Genomic DNA, 22,256 nt, shown 5'->3' with positions numbered 1-22,256 from the left:
TCTCACTGACTGACGGCAGCTTTGTACAAAGAATCCACATTTCCATGACGGAGGGAATCGTCGCGTGTGCACCGGTTTAAGCCAAACGATCAGATTTTGACCGTTTTATTACAAGTCTTTCATCTTTAAGAAGAAGGCTGGTGATACTTTATATTGATGTCAAGAAAACGTCAATACAATACAGAAATCTCTTGTTGTGCCTGTTCTTTAGGTCTTAACAGTGTCACTGATATCGAAAGCTTTTCACCTGAAAGAAGTTCTGACACAGAAAAATGAATTTAAAGGTCTTGCGGACCTCAGATGAAGACTGTATTTTTGCAGATGTAATATCAGCAATAAGCAGACTTCAGTCTAAGTCACTGAACATTTGTGAGAAATATCCATCCTCTCTTCCATTCCTGAATTTTTTGATTTGTGTCGCAAGCGTAAGAAATACTCTTTACAGCATTCGTGGTCATTATCGACTTATTCATCTGATTTATGACAATAATTCATGTTCTCACGCCATCTGAGCCTTTTGTCTAAACTGATCCAAGTGTCTTCTGTATATAAACCTATAACACCATCACCACAGACCACAGCTAATATACATGAATCAGTTACATCAACAGCAGGAAGAACAAGTGTCAGAAATACGCTTGTAAAGTCAGAAAGTACTGAGAGAAAAATTTGCTGATAGTTGGTTTTGGCCTTTTTATGATATTTTTAACATTATTTTTCAAAAAATTTTATAAGAAAAAAAAAATTCTCCTCTACAAAAACCAGCTGTTTTTGTCTCCTGTCATATTCAGCTGATCCTGAACAGGACCAGGCTCAGGATGCGTGGTCCTGATGTGCACAAAGACTTTCGCTACGTCCATTTTTACAGCGATGCGTGCGTAAAAGGCACATTACGTATGGTATCCCTTTAAGGGAGACGGCATTACCTCATCAGGAGCTGTGCAAAGGAAGGAAGTGAGTGAATGGGTGAAGGAGCGCAGGGCTAACTCTCTCCACTCCTTTATGCCGGTGGGTCCAGGCTTCATTAGCTCTACAGAAAGGGACAGCCTCCTCCGAATCCCCTCAATAGACCCATAGACCTGTCTCTGGCACAGGCTCTGGCTCAGTGGGGAGGGTGTGTGTGTGTGTGTGTGTGTGTGTGTGTGTCAGTGTGTGTGCCTTCGGCGTGTGTTTGCATGTGTGTCCCTGAACCATTGACACACCACCAGGCCTCATAGTTTCTCACTCATGCCTAAAGGAAGCCTGGCATTGACACTTTTTTAAGACTCACATCTCTCTCCGACTCTCTTTGTCCCTCGTTCTCTTGTTTTCTCTCAAATGCTTCCCATTATTCTTCATTTTACAATATTTCTTCTTGAAGTGGCTTTTATTCCTCTCTTCCTCAGATCTTTCACAAAACTCACCAACTGACATTATGCTGCACAGGATTCAGATTTTATTTGCAGACATCTCATGCTTAATCTAGTTAACTGTAACTTTTTTAATATTACTGAAACGTGTACCTCTCGTAATCCATATAGATGAATTAAAAGGCTGTACAGATTACTTTCCACATAAACTGCACCTATTAATTCAGTTTAGTCAGTGTTTGATCTTCATCTTTATGCAAGATGAACTGAGCTCACAAAATTAATAATAACTGACAGAAAGATTGATTCAAGAAAGATTCAGTAGTGTTATTTACAGTAGTCCGATTCCATCAGAGATTTTATTTTTCTATAAACCTACACGTTGTACCAAGGGACTCACTAAACCTGATATCTCTGGGGGCGAACTGATGCCCGACCGATGAGGGTGCATACTGCGCAGGCTAAAATGCCCTCAGCAGCTTGGTTCATGGTTTGACTCTGAACCTTTGCTGCATTTCATTCCTCTGCTCTCTTTCCTCACTAGAGCAAAATGCCAAAAAGATGATTTCAAAAAATATCTCTGCAGCAACCAACTGTTACGATATTTTTTTCTTGGTTATATTGTCTCAAGAAAAGACTAGCCGGGCAAATTATGCCTAAAAATCCCACTTAAAAGTCTAGAAACACTGTGGTGCAGTTATGACGACGGCAGCCTCTTATCCCTCTGAACCTTTGCCAAGGCTCAACAGATTCTCATCAGGCAGTGCACGCGGGCAGCTATTCGGGGTCCTCGTCTAGTGAGAGGGAGGAGACACGCACATAGGCAAACGTGCTGGCTGGTGGTAGTGGGATAGAAGAAATGATTAGCATGGGCAGCCGCCATCGCCTCGTCTCATCATAGCTGCAATGCTGCATTAATGAGGCCAGTGTGCCTCGGACCATCTGTGACACACACATCCACTCACAGAGATATCCTACGAATAGAGAAGAATAAAACACACTCAGAGAATTCAGATCACCAGAGAGGACGTCATTCATTTGTTCCATGAAATCAGGCAACAAACAATCGAAAGATTATTGAGTAAATTCAGACTGTAAGTGTAGGAGAATTTTGTGCTGATTAGCAGTTGACTTGAGGGCACGAGAATCGAGCCAAAGAAGGAAAACTTAGTTATAAGAGGAGAGAAATGCAAACTTTGCCTCAGAAATAGAAGTCTGGGTAGTCTGAGAGAGAGAGAGAGAGAGAGAGAGAGAGAGAGAGAGAGAGAGAGAGAGAGAGAGAGAGAGAGAGAGAGGCTGACAGAGAAGGGAGAATGAGAGTACAACACTGTGGCCTGGTTTGTGGTTCCAGGGGGATAGAGACACGTTCGCATTTCCCCTGCAAAACGAGATAGGATGAGCTCTTTTAATGCACACACAAATATATATTCACACACACACACACACACACACCTTGTTCCCTCCTCCTCAGTGAACCAGGACGAGATTCATGCAGCTTTGTTGTTGAGACAGCAGGAAACTTATTGCCCCAGATTTAAAGCAAACCTCCGTCACACATGCAGCAGTTAACTGTTAACACTCGAAACTGAATTTGACTCGAAACTATATTAAACAAGATTTCAACCCGTTTTTTTCCTTCTTCTTCTTCTTCTTCTTCACCACTTCTTAGAAATGATCTGCATATCCAGTAAAATACATGCGTGCATATATGTGTACTTGCACATAACAGACTTGACCTCTGACCTTGCCCTGCTGCGAAGCTTTCATTCCCATAGGCCGGGACGAGGTTACACACACACACACACACACACACACATGCACACACTGTTGGCTCTATTGGTATAGCTGTCGCTCGGCCACCCATTCAGGGCTCAGTCACGGCCACTTAGAGCGCAGCAGACTCGGGGATTCAGACGAGCTGTGATCCAATGACATGTATTTATAATGAGGGGGCTGCGGGGACGTCTTTGTTGGACGGACACAATGTCAGCATAAGGGTGTGAGGGTGTGTGCGTTGGGGGAGGTGGGGTTAAATACAGAAAGAAGGAGACTGGAGGGAGAAAGTTCAGCAGACACCCCCACACATTCACCCTCCTCATGGGTACAGATTCAAGATTTTTCTGTCTGTTTAAGACTCTTCTTCTTTTTCACACACACACACACACACACTTACTTCCTCCGCCGTACCTGCTAGATCATATCCTCTAAAGTCCGGCCTTGTTCATTTCTAAGAGAGGAAGATTGTAGTGTGTGTTCAAGCACGTTGGAGACATTGGAAATATCAGTGCCCACAGTTACCTCAAGTCTCAGATCTTGAAAAAGCAAGGCCTTGAAGCAGAGTTTCAAAATTCGAGTTTAAATGTCAGATTAAATCCTGGACATTTATCGTTATAACCTGCAGAGGATTTCTGGCTGATGAGCTGTATTTTTTCCTCTGCTCCTAGGATTTAACTTTAAGCTTTAAGACACGATGCTTTTGTTTTCAAATCAATCCACGCAACCGTCTGATCAAAGTCGCTGATTAAATTAATTAAAATAGCCCCACAAATCCAGTTCTCTAAGCTTTATTCAGCTGTCATATCTGCAGAGGGTTCAGCCATCAGCCATGTGACTCACTGTACAGAGGAGGGAGGCAGAGAATGGACAAAAAGTTCAAATATATCAGGGTGGGACATGGTCCACTAACTTCCTGTATGTCTTTGTTTAGCTCATATTCATATTTGAGCTCCTATCTTAACGTTATATCCTTTTAAGGATCTTGTTCAGACTCCGATTTTTATTCCCTTCATAGGAATCAAACTATATTTTACCAGTATTACACCGGACGGGGACAGGACTGTAGGCTCCTCTCTGCATACATTAACTGGTTGTTGGGACAGCGTGGGCAGGAGAAGAGCCCTGGAGAGCCCTGCAGGCTCGGGAAGGCCCCTCATAATTGCCCTATGTCTGAAACCTTGCATCTATCCGGGGACTGTGGTCTGGCTCTGATCTCTTCAATCATGACTACCCTCTTCCTCCTCTTCACAGCCCACACACACACCTTGACTTGTCCTGCCCATCAGTCGGCACAGTTGGAGCAATAATAGGAATAAGACAATGGCATTTCAAATCTATCAGCCTGAAGTGAATGAAGGTTTTATAGAAGGTTTTGCTGAATAATTAAAATGTATGAAAGTGGTGGGTTTGTCTTCTTCTCGTCACTGCTTCTCGTTTACGGCCAGTGATTAAATGTGGACAAATTAGGATTAGCTGCCTTTTCACAGCTGGTCAGTTTGTTATCTTGTTCAGCCATGACGGGGCAAAACCAGCAAAACCAGACAGCAGAACGATGTGCGTGCGTGTGTGTGTGTGTGTGTGGTTTCCTTCTGGCATGATTTGGGTGTTCCCCGCTGACTGTGTGTCCTCTTGATGCTCCAGACTTTAGGGGTCAGAGGTGGAGGAGCGTAGACTCAAACACAGACAGATATTTGTAGTCATGAGGAGGGAGTCCCCTCCATATCTCCTCCCACACCCCTCCCCTCTGTTTTAAATGTAGTGCAGATCTGCTGTGTCAGTCCTGTGACGGTCATATCTTAGGAAATCTCACTGGTGATCCCGACTGTAGAAAAATATGACTATTTCACTCTGTCTTTTCATTTAGTGTCCCAGTTCTGTCACTAATTTCTCATGTCTTCCTGTCCTCTTACAGATTGATGGCAGGCTGGGAGAGCTCTGATTGGCTGCGTCTGACTCCAAGATTGGACCAATTTAACCATTTTCTGTTGCACAATTGAAACTGTGACATGAAGATTTTGTAACCGTTCAACATTCAAAGACACTGACAAAGAACGAGATTTTTTATTTATTTTTTATTTTACCAGTTGTGTCTAGAGATGTGTCTGACTGTTAAAATCAATTGTCTCTCTCTGTATAAATATAATAAATTATATAATAATATATGTGAATCTTGTGTTTTATTTTTCTGTGTGTTTTTGATGCTGGTTATTAAAGACACGTGCAGGCTGTTTGAGCCTGTTGTTCAGAATCAAAGGGGTGGAGATTTATTTATTTTTATTTATTTAACCAATAATCCTCCACACTCTGACTAGAATCTGGAAGTCAAGTCAAGACAAAACAACAATTTCAATTCGAACTTACAGTGAAATGAATTCTGTCTTACTGATTTGTAAATATAAATATGTTGTCAATAAAGTGAACAATAATTTGGACATTTTTCTCCTCTGATTTATTTTCAGCATACCTACTAAAAGCATGTTTCTATGGGGTATCTAAAGCTTTTCGTTTTGCACATTTATGGCACCTGAAAAAAATGTCTTCTGATACATATAACTGAGTGCATGTTTTTTTTTTCTCTCCATTGAATTAAATTAAATGAACATAAAAATCAACAGTGGTACTATTCATTATAACAGTTAAGAATTTTATTAGTTTTCCCATTTGGAAAAATTCAGTCATCTGTTTCCAGCTTTGGTGAAAACTTTATTGTTTATCTCATTTTTATTTTTCAGTTTCAGTGCAGAGAAACAAAATACAATAAAATTAATGATCTATTATTGTAAAAACCAGCCAGCTGTGTGTTGTTTGTTGACCCTAATCCAAGTCTTAATACATTAAGGAAAAACTGCAATGAAAAGACAACCTTATTCTATTTATTTTTTATTTTATTAAGACACAAATGAAAGCAGAATTTTATTCTTAAAGCTTCAGTTTAGGGACACAGGCCTGGTGTACAGGAGGTTAAAAGGATTATATTACTTATTTCAATAAATGATTTTAACCAAGAAGTTTTTATCACTGAATCCAATCATTCCTGACCTAAACTCTAAACATGAACAACCTTTAGCTTTCTGATGCCATCAAATATAAACAGAATAATATCAATTATATTCACCAGAATATCATATACATTTTTTTATTAATCATAAATACGTTAATATTATTTTTGTATCCATTTTCACTTGGTTTAAACTACAAATACTCTAGAAAATTGCTTACCAGGAGGGCTTAAACAAAAATGGGAGAAAAGGTTCTCTAGCTGCTTTTAGAGGGAGAGAGAGAGAGAGACTGTGGGAGCAGCCATAATCTGAATGAATGCAAATTGGCTCTGCCTCCATCCGGCATCATGCCAAGTATCTATAGCAACCACATCCTCTGACGGCCTGCATCCATCCCTCCCTTCTTCGCTCCCTAATTAGTCCTCTATCTTCCCTATAGCTCCTTTCTTCTGGTGCTTTTTTCTCAACCTTCCCAAAAATCTCTGCATAAAGAGCCTGTCCGCTTCAAGAGCAAAAACCGGACTAAACCAAATGTGTCATCTCCTTTAGAAAGTAGCTCAATGGAGAGGAGGACTAATGCCTTTAAATTTAAAATAGGGATTTATTTTATTTCTACAAACTGTAAATGCATCTAAATTCAAGTTCGGACTTTTTTTTTTTACTGTTTTAAAAAATATATATTATTATTTCTAATTACTCAGGTCTGTTTTCAGTCGGCTCCATCTCTTCATTGGGTTCATTTGTTGCCGTGCTGCGTTCACGGTCAAGTTCAAAGCGCCATCGAGGCCTCGGGCGGAGCAGCAGCTCCATCTGACCCAGCTCACCTTCCAGCTTCAGCCCCGAGAGCCGGGCTGCACCGCCACCTACCGGTCAGCGTTTGGCACTGCAGCCGAAAGAGTTTATGAGGGTGGAGCGCCCCCCAGTGTTAATTTATTGTCATTACACATCAACGTGAACAAAGACACAGTTTATGCAGAGGGCCGAAAAGAGAGAGATAAAAGAAATTAATTAATTAATTCATCTTCTATACCCGTTTAGTCCTGTTAAGGGTCACGGGGGTCTGCTGGAGCCTATCCCAGCTGATAAAAGAAATAAACTGAGAAAAAAAACTTCAATACGTCAATAAATACCAAATATTGTATCATTCAAGTGTATTGTTATTTTTTGTTATAAATTCCTTCATAAATTCTGTTTATTATTTAACTATTTTGATATGTATTTCTACCATCTTTATTTTAAACATTTATTTCATAGCTCTACATTTATTTATACATATTTATAAACACTTAATTTCTGTGTTTGTTCATTATGTATTAACAACCTTAATATTAACAATTAAGGTCATGAACAGTCATTAATATGCTTCTTTATTAATAGTTGTGATGTGATAAAGTTGTGATGGGTGGAAATTATTTTTTATTTATAAGGGGAAAAAAAATGTAATTACCTGGTAAGTTTGTTCTCAAATGACACATACGCCTTCTCCTGAATAAAAATTAATATTTAAGTTTTAGGAGAAGTTGAGTTTAAGATGTTTTAAATTCCATTTCACACTCTACACAGATACTGAAGTCAGCCTGTAACAAGAATACATGTTTAAATACAAATCCAAACATATAATACAGTGAAACAAACACAAATCGAGCTGTTGTCAACATCCAGTTTTATTAGAGAGTCTGATATTTCAGTATTTCTCCTACAGATCATCACTAGACTGGACACAGGGCGTGGTTATTAGTAGGTACATTTACATTCAGTTGGCACAAATCACTAGGATTTACTAAACGTCTGTCCAACCACCGCTGCACTGAAACAAAAACACACAGGATGGCGGGCTGCAACGCACAAATACAGTAAAACTGAACGTCTGCATGTCGGCGCAGATCACAAAGAGGCTTAAAACATTCGATTTTACAAACAAAATCACAAATAATACCAGAATTAGCTGTAGAAGTGTTTCAGTATTTATTCTTGTTAAGTCACTGTCATGCTTTCATCGAAGGTTTGGAACAAAAACAAAGCTACTTTTTTTTTTTTTTTTTTTTTGGCATTAAATGATTGTCTTGGAGTTTTCCCAAGTCATACTATACTCATAGTTATGTTATACTTGGTTAATTTACATTTGACCTATATCCAAGCTATAGGAGAGCCGCTTTTCCAATTGACTTTGGGATACATATAAAATAAACCTTAAATGTGCTTTTAATTTCTTCCTACATTCTTTTAAATTTGTCCAAAACTTGTTGGAATGAACTGGGGGCCAAGAATCATTTATGTCACCCGAGACAGAAATATTCGGCAAGGCAGTTTAAGTCTTACAAAATTCACATACAAAAACTGGACCTGAAGAAATACATTCAGTCACTGAGGTCTGACAAATCACAAAAACCAAGACTGAAGCAAGGCTGGACAATGGAAGCAACCTTCAAAAAGGTTAGTAGAAGTAGCTCAGACATAGTATAGACGTTACTATTCCTCGCTAGGCACTTAAGAGTCAGTAACCTTCGTTCAGCTTTCAGTTACTTTCAGCCAGGCAGCACTTCAGCTCAGAACATGTGCTGGTTACAGACCGAGCCGCCATTGATCTAAACTCCCCTCCTGCAGCCTAAGGCAAGGGTTAAAGAGAACTAACGGATATCAGTACAAGGCTAAACGTGCATCTGCTTGGAGCTGATAGAACAGATGTGTGGGCTGGTAAGATTCGTCCTTTTTTTTTGTCTGATGATGTGCAGGAGAGGGCAGACAAGAGACAGGATAGGGGAAAGTTTATCAGATGAAGGAAATCGCACAATTAAGGCTGGGTATCGAACTGTAACATATTTTGGTAGAGGTCAGAATCAGTGTCTTTTTTCCCAGTAATTCTGCAGTTAAAGATTTTGTGTTTTAAATCACAATTTTGCTCATTTCTTAAATCAAATTTAACTTAAGGGATTGTACAAAAAGGCCAAACTTCATTCTGACTGTTCTTCAATTGCACTTTTATACAGTGAAAACAGAAACCCTTCTACTGACCCAGCATCACATATTTACCAAATAACATTACTCAAACCCTGGAGTGGAGTTTAAGACATTTCTCTGGGCATCTGCTATCGGTTACTGGTGATTATTCAAAACGTTCAATAGCCTCCTGCTTATTCCTGGTGTAGATGACACTATGCCCTCTGCTCCACTTGGCTCTGCATTCAACTGCTCGCTCATCTCAGCCCTCCTGCCTCGGTATGTGTGCTCTAACTATAGACACTATAGACACTCTTCGGTCACCGTGAGCCTGCATCAATACTGTCAAACGTCACATGCAGCCACGTCACTTCAAGTCTCATTTTAAGCCACTAACGCACAGAACACATAGATATGAGACAACTAGACTAACATTTGATTATTTGTTGAGGTAAAGTAAAATACAGAGGACACTAAAGTGTGTTAGCTTGTGAGTGTAACAAAGATCTCGTCACTACGTGTTTGCATATTTCCAGTCAAGTTTGTCGTTCAGCATGTTCCGCCGCAGCTCTGCACAGTCCTTCCCCCCCTAACCAGGAGTTTCATTTCAGTCACCTGTCAGTCTGAACTAGTGTCTTGCCAGGTTTTTGGAACAAAACAGGCATGAATGGCAGTGAAGTGACAGACCATGCAGCTGTCACGCTGACAGCAAATGGAAGACAACATTTGTGTATAGTGTGTGTACATCGTGTGTCCAACACAAGCAAGTGGGTGAGGATATTAAAAATCAAAAACACACAAACAAAACTGATATTACCATCTATTTAAAACAGCTCTCACACGGTGTCAGCAGCAGAGGGGCAATGTAAACTTTACAAAGGTGTTGTACTGAACTGTTGAATTCAGTAAGACCTCACATTTGGAGGATTACATAAGAAACTGTTTGATGCGCACTGCACGTCTGGACTGCACGTCAACAGGAGGGTAAAATCTGTGATGAAATCAAATCTGTCAAAGAGCCCATGATAATATTACGGTGAAAATAAACATAAAATTAGACACCATCTTGAAATGGGACCATCCTATCCACTATCTCTGTTAATATGTTGACATTCCAATGGTTGAGGACTCAGTGAGTACTTGGACCACACCCCTCTTCAGACTCTGCCTTCACTTTGATCTCAGCTACACACCCTTAACGTTTTGGGACAGTATTGTGCACAGTTGTGACGGGACAGAAGTGGTACACATATCAGCCACAACATTAAAACCTAATCCTGTTACAATGCATGCAATCTTCTGCTTGGATACCTTGAGTCCTGCCATTGGTGGGGATATTAGTTTGACTGCTAACACCCACCTAAACATTGCTAAGACCAAACACACACCTCTATTCAGAGAGTGTGGCCACCCTCCCCAGGACAAAGCGTCCTGCCACACCCACCGCAAAAGGGTGTTTAAGGTGTTTACTCTGCCATATAACTTCATAGATCCCAGTTACATTGAGCATTCGTGGAGTGTGAAGAAACAAACTAGATCCACGGAGGCCACACCTCATAACAAGACTCAAAGTATCCTCTCCCAATCTCTCCAGAAGTCTCTTGTCAATGGTCCAACTGGTCAGAGCTGTTTTAGCAGACATAAAGCAGGCCCGTACAGGTGGTTCTATTGTTATGGCTGACACGTGTGAACACAATACCGGCCACAAAATCCCGACTGGTAACAATGTGGGCACTCCTTCATATCCGTTGGCACTGGCATAAAAAGAAACAGGTCTGCTGTCACTGCTGTATCTAACCTACAAATCAAGATGTGAAGTGTTAGAAATATTAATTAATTCTACTCAAACAAAAACAAACTATTTGATAGCAGTCTCAAAGCTGCTATGAGCCTCTGAGCTGGGAAATGTCACACTTAAACGTATTAAAACCACTAATATCATATAATCTGCATTCAGCTCAGATCATAAACTTTGGTATGATTCCTTAAAACAAACTCACTCACGACAAAGCGAATCTCAAGGGGCCGTGTTTTACTCTCACTAAATCATCTTAAAATTCAAGAGCAAACGAGTGGAGCCTTGCATTGCATTGGAAAGTGTCTGTTTGAAGCAGACACAAATGGCAGCTGGAGGACCTCGCTATGTGAACCTCCAAATTCACAGACTGGTTCACGAGGGTAGGAGCTTTACAATTTATCTGTACACTCGTAAAATCATTGATCATATTGCACTTAGATGTTGATGACAACAGGGTGTCCCATAACACATACCACTGTTGCACACACATCCTGAGCCACTGTGCGTTTATCCAGCAGTTCATATTTTTCACTCTCCCACTTACCCTCTTTGTGTCACTTTAGAGGGTTATCATGTCATCCCTCTATCCCCGTTTTCCTCTTTCTGAATCATTATTATCGAGCCGTATAGCCCATTTGATGCAGCTTCCTCAGGAGAATCTGAGTAAGGTCAAAGGTGGTGAAGCTGATCCCCACCGCAATGGGTCCTTTGACCCAGTTCATACTAAGACCTTTGTAGAGTCCTCGGATAACGCCCTCCTCAGCCACTATCTCCTTCATGGTGCCCAGGATAGTGCCGTACGTGTGACCTGTGACACCTGCGGTCTGCATGCGCCGCCTGACCACATCCAGTGGATAAGACGCTGACTGGCCGATGAGACCGGCGCAGGCTCCAAAAGCCAGACGTTCATATGAGTAGGGCTGCGGGCGGCCACTCTGCTCTGCACGGAAGAGGACGATTTATTTTAGATGTGTATACAGTTTATGTATATATTACATCTATGAGAATAGAAGGAAAAACATACAGATAGAGATACAGATACGCGTGTCGTAGAACAGTACCTGCATGCAACTTCTTCAGTGTCTCATAAGTAAAGAAGCTGAGACCAGCATATGGGATGACACCTAGTATGGTGGGAGTAAAGCCTCGATAAAGCGTTTTCAGGCCCTCCTCTCGAGAGATCCGCACAAACACGTGCATAATGTTACTGTACCTAAAACAGAGAAATGAAACAAAGCATTACAAATGATTGAGAAGCTCATTGCTAGATTTCGGCTTCTGGTTTGCAAACTGACGAAAAGTCAATCCAGAGTCTCATTCAGACAAAAAGCCATGAGCTCACAGAGTCTGCACGGTGAGATTTACAGTATTTTGGTTGCATCTTTATTTTGAATACTGTCTAATAATGAGTGCATTCAGTGTTCAGAGTTTCAGCAACATTGAGAGCTGATCTGAGACCTGAGCTGAATAAATACTACAACAGTTTTATCTCCATGCTGTATTATGTTTCATATTTTATCTTACGAAATTCACAGATACACGCTGTTGACTATTCACGGCCTTACATTTCCTTTGGCGTTACAGCCATCCTCGCTCGCACCATGTCAAGAGGATACGTCAATATGGCCGCTGTGGTGCCAGCCATAGACCCGGCTAATAACCTCGGGACTGGAGGCAGAGCTCTGGAAAAGAGTAAAACAAGTATGAGTGTTTTTTTTTAACTTCTATTTAAAGCAGTGAAAAAAATAACAAGTGAAAGACCTAAAAACTAAAACTTACTTCCCCTGAAAGCCATAGTAGCCTCCCAGCAGCCTCTTGTACTGCTCATGTGCACAGAACTGGATGGCAGCGTAGGGGATGACTCGCACCATGGTGGCAGAGTTCCCCCTCCACAAACTGAAGAAGCCATCCTTCAGGTAGGTGCGGTAGATCAACCGGTAAGCTTCCTGTAATTAAGTTTGCACACAGACATAAAAATGCACAGTCGAAGAAGAATGATAAACTATTTTTGCCTCTCTGCTTTTTTCTAACACTCAAACATACCTTGGCAGAGAATCTTGCTGAAGACACTGAAAAACAAACCACATAATATAAATAACGGTACAGTCTTTCTGTCTTCAGTCTAGTTATTCTTTTTAGTTCTACCAGTAACATGTAGATAGATGATTCTATATCATTCATTTAGGTCACATGTAAAATCACTTTTAGGTCAGACTTGCCTTGGAAGATGATTTTAGTTCTGTCCAACGGGGCGACAGCTGTCTTGGCCACAGCTCCTGCTAAAGCCCCCGAGAACAGTGAGTTGAGGACAGTCCGAGTCTGCTTCAGGCCCTGCACAGCAGCAGAGGAATCACATTTAGCGTTACAAGCGGCAACAAGAGTGAATCCTGGAAATTTCCAACCGCCTCCTTACATGAGCAAAGTTGTGTTTGAGATGCTGTCGATCATTAAGCCACTATTAGCCTCAAGCATGGTAGCAGATGTCGCTTAATGAGCCTAAGTGGCTGTGAAGCTACTAAGCTCCACATACGGTACAACTAAACTATCTCGTTCTCTTGTTATATATTTATTTTTAAATTAACAATTATTAGGACACTGGTACACAGAGTAACAGGAGTACATATCTAAAATGGACTTGTGGTAAGAAAAACAGCTTTGGGACTGTGAGGTCACTGGTTTGATCCCCTTGCTGAGGTGCCTTGAGGAAGCACGGCGACTCCACAAGCTGTTCGCCGGGCGCCTTGCATGGCTTGAATGGGTTAAATGCAGAGAACAAACTCCGCCAATAAAGCTGAAAAAACATGACGGGGAAAAAACAAAACACATATACACGTCTCTCTAGCTTAACAGGTGAATACGACACTTAGGACACATTTGAGATCCCATCTCTCAGAACACATTTGGAGGTGGTCTGGGCTGTGACCACATTCTCTCTGAAGTGTGAACACACAATATGCCCTGTGGGTCACACTGATGGAACGCCTACTCTGCAGGGCTGCTCTTGCACAAGCACAGCTTTGCCTCATTCATTCTGGAAAAGAAAGAAAACACACACACACACACACGCTGGCTCCGGCTGTTATAAAGGTCTGACTGAAAAGGAAAACCTCCCGTAAGTGATGTCGAATTATCAGCAATGAGAGCCTTTAAAAATATTTTGTCCTTGTAGCTGTTAACTAACTAATTTATACATCTAAAATGCATGAGCATGTGGTTAATTAGCGATGCGATCATGTTGATGTTTGCAAAGGAGCCCAGTGGAATTAATTTGCTGTATTTTCTCAGCAATATCTTTATTCAACTTTATTGCTGGAGATATAAATTTCGCTTCAGCAAACAGCACTGTGAGGACACTGTGTGTGTGGAAGCTTCCAGGGTTTCAGCTATAATCTGAGCTATATGTGGGTTTCTAAAATAACTAACGTCAGGAAGAAGATAAAAGAATAAATCCTTACTTTTAGTGGGCGAGAGAGACTTAACTGATAGAGATCCAAAGGCAGCTGTTGCAATATTCTACCCAAAATGATTGATCGGTGTTTATCTGCATACAGATCAGATCTCAGCGCTGGCTCAAGACACATGGGGAGAAACATTTTAATTGCAGGTGTGACCACAGGTACCTACACTTGTGATCGGATTACTCAGAACGCACGTTAAAATCAAGTCTGACCAGAGCCTGAGTGATCCGAGCTTAACTGCGTCCTCAGTGCATCTTGGGTGTGTTCACATTTGTACTTGGAGCTGTTCTTTAGTGATCAGATCACCCAAGAAACATTTTAATGCCAGGTGTGAACAGGGCCTCACACCACACCTGCAGGAGGTCATCTGACCACATTCTTTTAGCAGTGTGAACACAATGCATCCTGCGTCACCTGCCTACCTCATCTGCCTCTGACGGAGTTTCCTTTGAAAACTATGGGAAGTGCTCAAAGTATCCCATAACAGATGTTTTTTTTTGTTTTGTTTTGTTTTTTACACCGAGCCAGCTGCTGAAAAGAAAACACACAGGCGCTCTTCTGGATGATGTACCGCCAGAGAAGGCAAAAGATTTTTCCTCATAACTTACTTCTGACTGACTGGAGGAAGCCAGTGGCAGCACTTCGCCCTGAGTGAGTGATGCCCGTTGTTCCTGGACTCCACTCCCCATCCCCGAGGACTATGCACTGAGCACAACCATGAATTCAACCACCAGTGTGGTGGGCAGCAACAGCAGATGACAGCTACAAGGGAAAGGGAGAGGCCGATTAAAAAAAACATAAAAAAAAAAAACAGAGGTCAGTTTTAAGTTTGTCTAAATATAAAACAATTAGCAAGTTATTTCCATGACTGATCTTCTACTCCCGCTATTCTGGCAGAACTGAATCCTGTGACAAGTGTGACCATGACTCTATAAACAATGCAAGCTCAGTGTGTCAGTAAGACACATAACAATCAGATTTTACAGTCAGTGGTATCATCATGTGGTAAATGACTCCGACACTGATTTTCTCTGCATTCCCCTTCAGACTACAGCAATGTCGTCTCAACCTCTGACAACTGACAGGCAGTGTTATTCTTAAACAAAAAATTATATATACAATACAGACCTCTAGTGAATAGTTCCCATCCAGTTGCTTTTAATCGACCGGCACACCTATGTAGCCTGTACAACACAAACTGAAACACCAACAAAGAATCCCTTGAAGGATAGGGGTGAGGACTAGTAGGTGAAAGGTGTCAGTACGAACAACACAAGCACAACTTAAGCTCCTCCCTTGCAGGCATACCAGATGGCAGCCATGCCACATTTTTGCACTTCCAGGACAATCTTGCCCATCTAACAATAAAGATGAGATGAAATTCAGAGGTCAAACATGATGTAGGGTGATCTCAGTACTACTAAACAAGGCTGTATACATGCCCCTCAATGAGCTAATCATTCCACCAGACAAATCACTTACTCATGCAGCCTTTAACCTCAACAGGCCCACTGGTTTATTGTTTACTACTGTGCCAGTTTCACAGCTGTTGCTCAAACCAACTGTGCACTTGCCCACCTACATTATTCAGTCCACACATAAACAGCCCAGTCAGGGGGAACTGGATGAACAATGAATGAAATTAAGGAACAAGAGGCCTAGTTTGGAGAGGTCTCTCTTTTTTTTTTAATATAGAGTAGACCTATAACTACTTTTCTGAAACATTATTTACATTATTTGTGGTTTAGATTTATTACTAGGCATACATCATTGAGTCATATAGTTTCTGTTGTAAAACGGGCTGTTCCATACTAAGATAGTTGTGACAGGGAACCAAAACAGTATGTTCTGGGCCAGATGTCTAAACAAAGAGCTGAAACTCGCCGTCAGGCTCTGTTCAACAGAGAGGAGCTGCACATTCACATTATCATCTGATACACTGTTTTTATTGTAAATTTTTTTTGTCCTAGTCAAGAACACTGTTTCTAAACCACCACAAATCAATTGACATCTTTATGCCAGTACAAGTACTGATTTATCTGCAAAAAGCTACAACAAATCATCAGTCAAGCTCTATATCTGAATAAAAATTATAATGTTGATGATGCAAAGGAGAGACAGCAGCACATTCGTTGAGACACTGGAAGCAGACAATATTATTTTTAATGTTTAATCAGTTGTTGTAAAGACTTTGCCTATCCATCCCTCATCTAAGCTAGTTCAGCATTAGATTACTAGTTGATTTCTTAATATATTAAGACTGAGTGGTACTGTGGACTCTGAACATTTGTTAAAAATTACTAAAAAAATCAAAGTTCAAGCAGTGTGGCAACAGCGAGGAGAATCAGGCTAAGACAGATAGAGAGAGAAAGCCATGAGACAAGAGTGCAAACAGAGGGTCTGCTGAAAAGCTGGGTAGCCATGGGCAACTAATACTGGAATCAGTCCAACGGGTATTGAAGCCAGACCCTCAGAGGCGCACTCAGAGCCATAGTGAGGCCCATTTCACCTCACCCACTGTCCTTACTCCTTCACTCACCCCTCCCTACGGCCTCCGTTACCCATGCATATCATTTTACAGTCCCTTGTTCTTTACTTGTTCCTGACTGCCAGCTAAGTGCTTCGCCTTGTGTGCTTTAGGCTTCATCTATAAGCCACTACCTCATTCCCATGTCATACTTTACGGAGTAATTAAGAGACAGAGCTGCCCTGTGGAATAACAGAGTTAAACAAACAGCAGTGTCTTTCACTAACCAGCCTGTTTAGCTTGCTCTTGAATAAAAATCAGTTCAGTGTTGTGTCTGAGTCATTCAATAAAAGCATGCAAATGATCAACAATCACACAATCAAGTGATTAATCGATTATTAAAATGACTGACGATTCACTTAGTCGACTGATTATCTGATCTAATTTTTATGTAATTGTTTTTTCATTTTATTTTAGGTCATCTGCAAACTGAACATGCACATTTAGAAGAATGGCTTACTGCTCTGTTGAAAATAATTATATATGCTATTTTACATCGTTTCATGACATTAGTTTGATAGCAGCACTGTGTCCCCATATGTCACCATTTTGCTTGGCGTATGACATTATTGACAGCACTTGTGTTAATACAAAACCGACATAGCATAGCCACAAACATCGTGTGTTTACATTTCAGCAGCGCTTCAGCATAACTAGACACTGATTCATGAAATAACCCCTCTGCTTTTCCTACCGTCTGCTGCACCAGCCTTGTCGAAACTTGTCCACTAACAAAACACAGCCACCAATTGCAGCCAGTTAGCTGTCACTGACTACAAACACCGAATTTCTTACCTTATAAACCGGACAGCAGGACGGAGAACTGTGTAGATTTTATATTTCCGTCACTCACTTTATTTCGACTCGTTGGCGGGTTTGTAAGAAGTTAGCTCAATAGCAGGTTAAGTAACGGCAGCTAGCTGCTAGCTTACTGCTACACTAACGTCAACGTAACTATCGTCAACAACGCGGTGGAAACACAAATAAAAAAAACTTGAGACTTGACTTAAAATGTGTCGCGGTGGCGCTGAAGGCACTGTCTCCGATGCTGTTTTGAAATTCATCAGCCTAGCGGTGACTTGAAGTGACAGGCATCCTCCATGCTGCTGTATTTCTGCCGTTACTACTGCTGTCAGAGACGCGAGTCGTTAGCTTGACCACAGCGAGGGTTTGACAAGGACGAGCACCGGGGCATTGTGGGAAATGAAGTCTGAAAGAGGTGGGGCACGCTTGGATAGGTCGGTTAGAGGGGCGTGAGCTGAAGACACACTTGGCAAGGAGAGGTCTTTCTATACGCTCAGTTTAAAAAAAATAAAATCAGGATGTCAGAATAATAGAAACATGTATCGGTATACCACAACATAATTTAACAGTACTACAAACCACAGCCTCCAAAATGGAAAAATAAAAACAAGTGAATCAACAGCTCTGTTATGTTTAAGAAATGCTGCATACAATAACCTACATGAAGATAAGATTTAGCGCCGTCTGATACATAAGAATATTTTTTTCTCCACTAGAATACCCAATGAAGTGAGTGTAGTTTCTCAAGTTATATGTTTTTCTTGTTCATCAATTACACAGGAAATTAATTAATTTCCACAGTAACTTCCATAAGACTAGATAATTATATATATATATATATACAAATATACACACGCAGCAAGATAAATGTGGAGTAACAAAAGTGAGTTTTATCATAATCATGCACAACATACAGTATAATGTTGATTTACACTGTAATAATGAATGTAAAAACTTAAAAGACAGCTGTTTTCGCATTAGTAAATGTGTAAGGCATTCAATACACATTAAAATTTGACTCTGTCAACATGGAAAAGGAATCTGCACAGTACACCACCATTTAATATTCAGTGGCAAAACATCAAACGGTAAAAAAACCACAATTACAAAGGTATTTTTTTTTTACAGGACATGTATTTGGTCTTATGAAGGTATTGAGTGTGACTTCACACTGCTTGCAAGGCCTTTCTACGACAACTACACTGAACAGAAATGTCTAGCTAGGTAGGTGCATCTGCTTCAGTTATTGGCTATAAACAGGATATAGCAGCATTCATTTTGTAACTCATTGTTAAGGGTATACGATCTTCAGTGATGCTCTCCTCAGCATTCAGTTGGTAAGGCTGCCATGTTTGCCAGTCCACAGCTCTTTAAGCTCCACCTCACATCCCAGATCTCTGAGGGCTGCTTTACCCGCATCACTGCAGTCTCGATGGGTCCGTATTGCCTGGACTATCAGGGCCTCTGCTCCCATGTCCAGAATGGCTTGGCTGAAGTTGCGCATACGTGAAACCAGGTTTCTCAACAGCATGCATGCTTGTTTCTGTTAAGAAAGGGGGGAAAAAATAGACATAAAGAGCTGAAACACAGGGTCTTTCCCTAAGTGTGCATCTTCATTTTACCTGTACATTAACACCATCAGTATGAGACTTCATAGCCTGCACAGCAGCCAAGGCTCCTCCATTCTCCATGATGACTTGGCAGTTGTTGGGTTTACGTAGAGCAAGGACAGAGAGGCATGCGCAGCCCTGCTCACATACCTACAGCAGAAAATGAACATAACATCTGAGAATATTTGTTGCATTGCTCCTTTTTTTTTTTATCTTGTGACATTATATCTAAAATAGAATTAATAAATTACATTTGTAGTTAATACTAGAAGAAAAACTCATTCATAGTCGTTTAGCATGCAGGTATGACATTCGACTCACAGCAGAGTTGCTCATGTGTTTGTTCATGGCAATGACAATGAGCTGGACTCCACCACCATTAACGACTGCATCTTTCACATCATCATTTCCCGCTATGGCTCGTAATGCACTCAGGACCTGCCGTACCAAGTCCTGCAAGAAAAAAGAAAAAAAACAGTTTAGTGAGAAAATCAAACATGTAAGCTGAATCTTTAATCAGTCTGAAAACAAGTTCTGGTTATTGTTTTATGAGCACTACCGCTGACTCATAGCTGTCTGCAAGCAATGTCAGCATGAGTTTTAATCCGCCCAGATCACAGATGTCTTGACAGAACTCGTTCCTTACAGCCAGCCGGGACAAAGTTGCCCAGAGCTCGCTAAGAACACTTGTATTGTCAAGGTGAGCTGTAAGGAAGGAACACAAGAAAAGAAGGTATTACATTAATGAAATCTAAATATCTATTACTGCGATAACCACACATAGACACAGCTGGTCTCACCTTTTGCAGCCTCAATTAAAACCTTCAGTCCATTGTGCTCAAGAACAATAATCTTGGCATGTTCATGAGCATGCCCAAAAGTAACTCGGACGTCATCATCATAGGTCATGACCCTGAGAGTCAACGAGGCCTCCTTGACCAGCTCAGCACATCCACTATGTTGTGTAATGGCACCAGTCAGCAGAGGCAGGACGCCACCTTTAACCAGATCCTGCCTGTTCTGTTCATGCTTTATACAGCAGTGACGCACGGCACAGACGGCGACGCATGTCACCGAGGAGTCTGCCTGGTACTTCTTAAGGACATCTAAAAGGAACTGCTGGCCATCTGCATCCAACAGGTCTGGCTGTCCATCTGTTAGTGCAGCCAGAGCAGACACCGCAGTCAACACTGCTTCCTGCTCCTCCAGACTCTTTTTGCAGTAGGAGAGGATGACGGGGTAGGCCTCTTTCTGGGCAGCCAGGTATCGCTGGGCAAATCCAAGTAAGCACTGCTCAGTGAAGCATTTAATGTCTGCTTTCACTTCCACTACACTAGCTGAGTCTTTTCTGATTCGGAGGGCGCCCAAAGCCTGCAAGTGAAAGAAAAAGAGAGATGAACAGAGTGAGATTATGGCAAGAGATAACTTTGCAGGCTCCTTTCAACAAACCGCTCAAGACTCACCTGTAAGACCTCATGCATTTTCTCCTCTTGATTGTCACCAGACGATCCGACGGGAACAGCTTTTACTATACAACTGAGGTCCACACCTGCATTCAAACATAAGGTCAGAGTTAATATTCTGACTCATAACGAAAAAGGTCTGCATAATTGTATTGGTAAACAATGGTCTAAGCAGCAGCAGGCTGCAAACTTTTAATGTAAAAAATATTTCCCTTCCAATGTAAATCTTTCCTTTCAAAACAGTGTGTGGGTTACAGGACCTTTATTTAAAACAGAGGCCACATTATTCCCTCTTATAAAAGACACAGAGATGTCTGTCTACACAGAATTAGCGAACACTACTCCTGCATTGATATTAATCATCAGACTTTATAGATGATGTAAGATGTCTTACTGGAGACTGTTCTCAACGATAAATAATTTAGTAGGCTTCACTGACCAATACATCTGCAGTTTGGACATTAATTATTAATTTATTTTGGTAGTGTAAGGAAAACAGTCACGATATTGGCTATGTGTCTATTTTATTTGTGTCATTCTGATCCTCGCTAAACGTTTATATAGGTCCTAACTAACTTGGCGTCACTGTAATAAAGTGTACATTAATAACAGTCAGCCACAAATGTGTACAGCCATGACACCCTCTAGTTTCTACGGCATCTACCTTGAGACTCAAACTGCTCCACAGCCTCCCTCAAAGCCTCGTCGGGAACCATCTCAAATTCCTCCATGTTTTCCTTGACAGCAGCATCAAAGGTTTCCTGTGTGATCCTCCTTTTCGCCATTTTACCTCGTTATTCTTCACTCTGAAATCAAATAAGACAAAGGTCGTGGCAGCAAACATCAATTTCGTTGAGCTGATTTAAGTCTTAGCCAAGACAGCTAGTGACAAAGGCAGCTATTGTTAGCTTATGGATATTATGTGTCTCCTCTTGTTGCTACGGCGGTTCAAGTTTCCAGAGCTACCGTTAAATAACGCTCGTGATGAAATATATCTATTCATATTTATTTTTTGACTTGATAAATGTCGCTTATATGATATTCAGTGAAATCGTTTATCTCCTACCTCCGCCCAGTGACAGTCTGCTCCACTGTTATGAATGGACCGACTACAGTTACGCACTTTTCGTAGTCGACTGTGTGTCCGGGACAACAACGGCAGCGGGGCCGAAATTGTGCGCAGCAATGTAAGTGAATAGCAACTTCCGCCAAATGTCCCGCGCACACATTTGCTCCGTTAGAACAAAGGCGGAAAACATTAGTTCCTACTGACCTTTTTTTTTTTTAATCACCTTAATTGTCAATTGTTGTGACTCGTGGCAAATTATAAATTTAACAGACAGTATGTTAACAAAGCAAGAGATGGGATACGCGATTATATGTAAATAAACACTAAATGATCTTCAATTTAAGTGATCGGTTTAGTTCCCTTCAAAATAAAAGAAGCATTTTTTTATAACTTATGATAGCCTACATGTGTAGAGGATAATATGACATGAAATGCTATTTTCGCAGTGAATAATTTATTTTTGTTA

The 22,256-nt window shown here is 41.0% G+C and overlaps 2 protein-coding genes across 2 annotated transcripts; both read right to left on the bottom strand.

The window, feature by feature from the left end:
- Positions 1–9,838: 9,838 nt before the first annotated feature.
- Positions 9,839–18,430, bottom strand: LOC311489630 (mitochondrial coenzyme A transporter SLC25A42). Its single transcript, XM_084546793.1, has 8 exons — positions 17,640–18,430; positions 14,926–15,079; positions 13,079–13,190; positions 12,903–12,928; positions 12,639–12,805; positions 12,425–12,541; positions 11,921–12,072; positions 9,839–11,799 (listed from the first exon to the last, which is right to left on the bottom strand). The coding sequence occupies exons 2-8, from the start codon at positions 15,004–15,006 to the stop codon at positions 11,474–11,476; spliced, it is 981 nt and encodes a 326-aa protein (XP_084402919.1). The 5' UTR covers positions 15,007–15,079; positions 17,640–18,430; the 3' UTR covers positions 9,839–11,473.
- A 66-nt stretch (positions 18,431–18,496) lies between these two features.
- On the bottom strand, positions 18,497–21,905 carry armc6 (armadillo repeat containing 6). The gene is made up of 8 exons (XM_084546595.1): positions 21,788–21,905; positions 21,386–21,527; positions 20,722–20,807; positions 20,059–20,629; positions 19,818–19,963; positions 19,580–19,711; positions 19,271–19,408; positions 18,497–19,191 (listed from the first exon to the last, which is right to left on the bottom strand). Exons 2-8 carry the CDS (start codon positions 21,504–21,506, stop codon positions 18,979–18,981), a joined length of 1,407 nt encoding a protein of 468 aa, XP_084402721.1. The 5' UTR covers positions 21,507–21,527; positions 21,788–21,905; the 3' UTR covers positions 18,497–18,978.
- Between the last annotated feature and the right edge of the window lie 351 nt (positions 21,906–22,256).

The sequence above is a fragment of the Chelon labrosus genome (genome assembly GCF_963514085.1).
Source record: "Chelon labrosus genome assembly, chromosome: 6".
NCBI lineage: Eukaryota > Metazoa > Chordata > Actinopteri > Mugiliformes > Mugilidae > Chelon > Chelon labrosus.
This window is presented reverse-complemented; position numbering and strand designations above follow the sequence as displayed.

What these genes read in the sequence shown, in the direction of transcription:
- LOC311489630 (XM_084546793.1), bottom strand. Translation starts at nt 15,006, where the DNA reads ATGGGGAGTGGAGTCCAGGAACAACGGGCATCACTCACTCAGGGCGAA. An exon ending in TACTATGGCTTTCAGGGGAA is followed by an intron (nt 12,542 to 12,638) that starts GTAAGTTTTAGT and finishes ACTCTTTTCCAG; the next exon opens with AGCTCTGCCTCCAGTCCCGA. An exon ending in ACTGAAGAAGTTGCATGCAG is followed by an intron (nt 11,800 to 11,920) that starts GTACTGTTCTAC and finishes TCTTCCGTGCAG; the next exon opens with AGCAGAGTGGCCGCCCGCAG.
- armc6 (XM_084546595.1), bottom strand. Translation starts at nt 21,506, where the DNA reads ATGGCGAAAAGGAGGATCACACAGGAAACCTTTGATGCTGCTGTCAAG. An exon ending in AACACATGAGCAACTCTGCT is followed by an intron (nt 19,409 to 19,579) that starts GTGAGTCGAATG and finishes TTTCTGCTGTAG; the next exon opens with GTATGTGAGCAGGGCTGCGC. An exon ending in CTGATGGTGTTAATGTACAG is followed by an intron (nt 19,192 to 19,270) that starts GTAAAATGAAGA and finishes CTTTCTTAACAG; the next exon opens with AAACAAGCATGCATGCTGTT.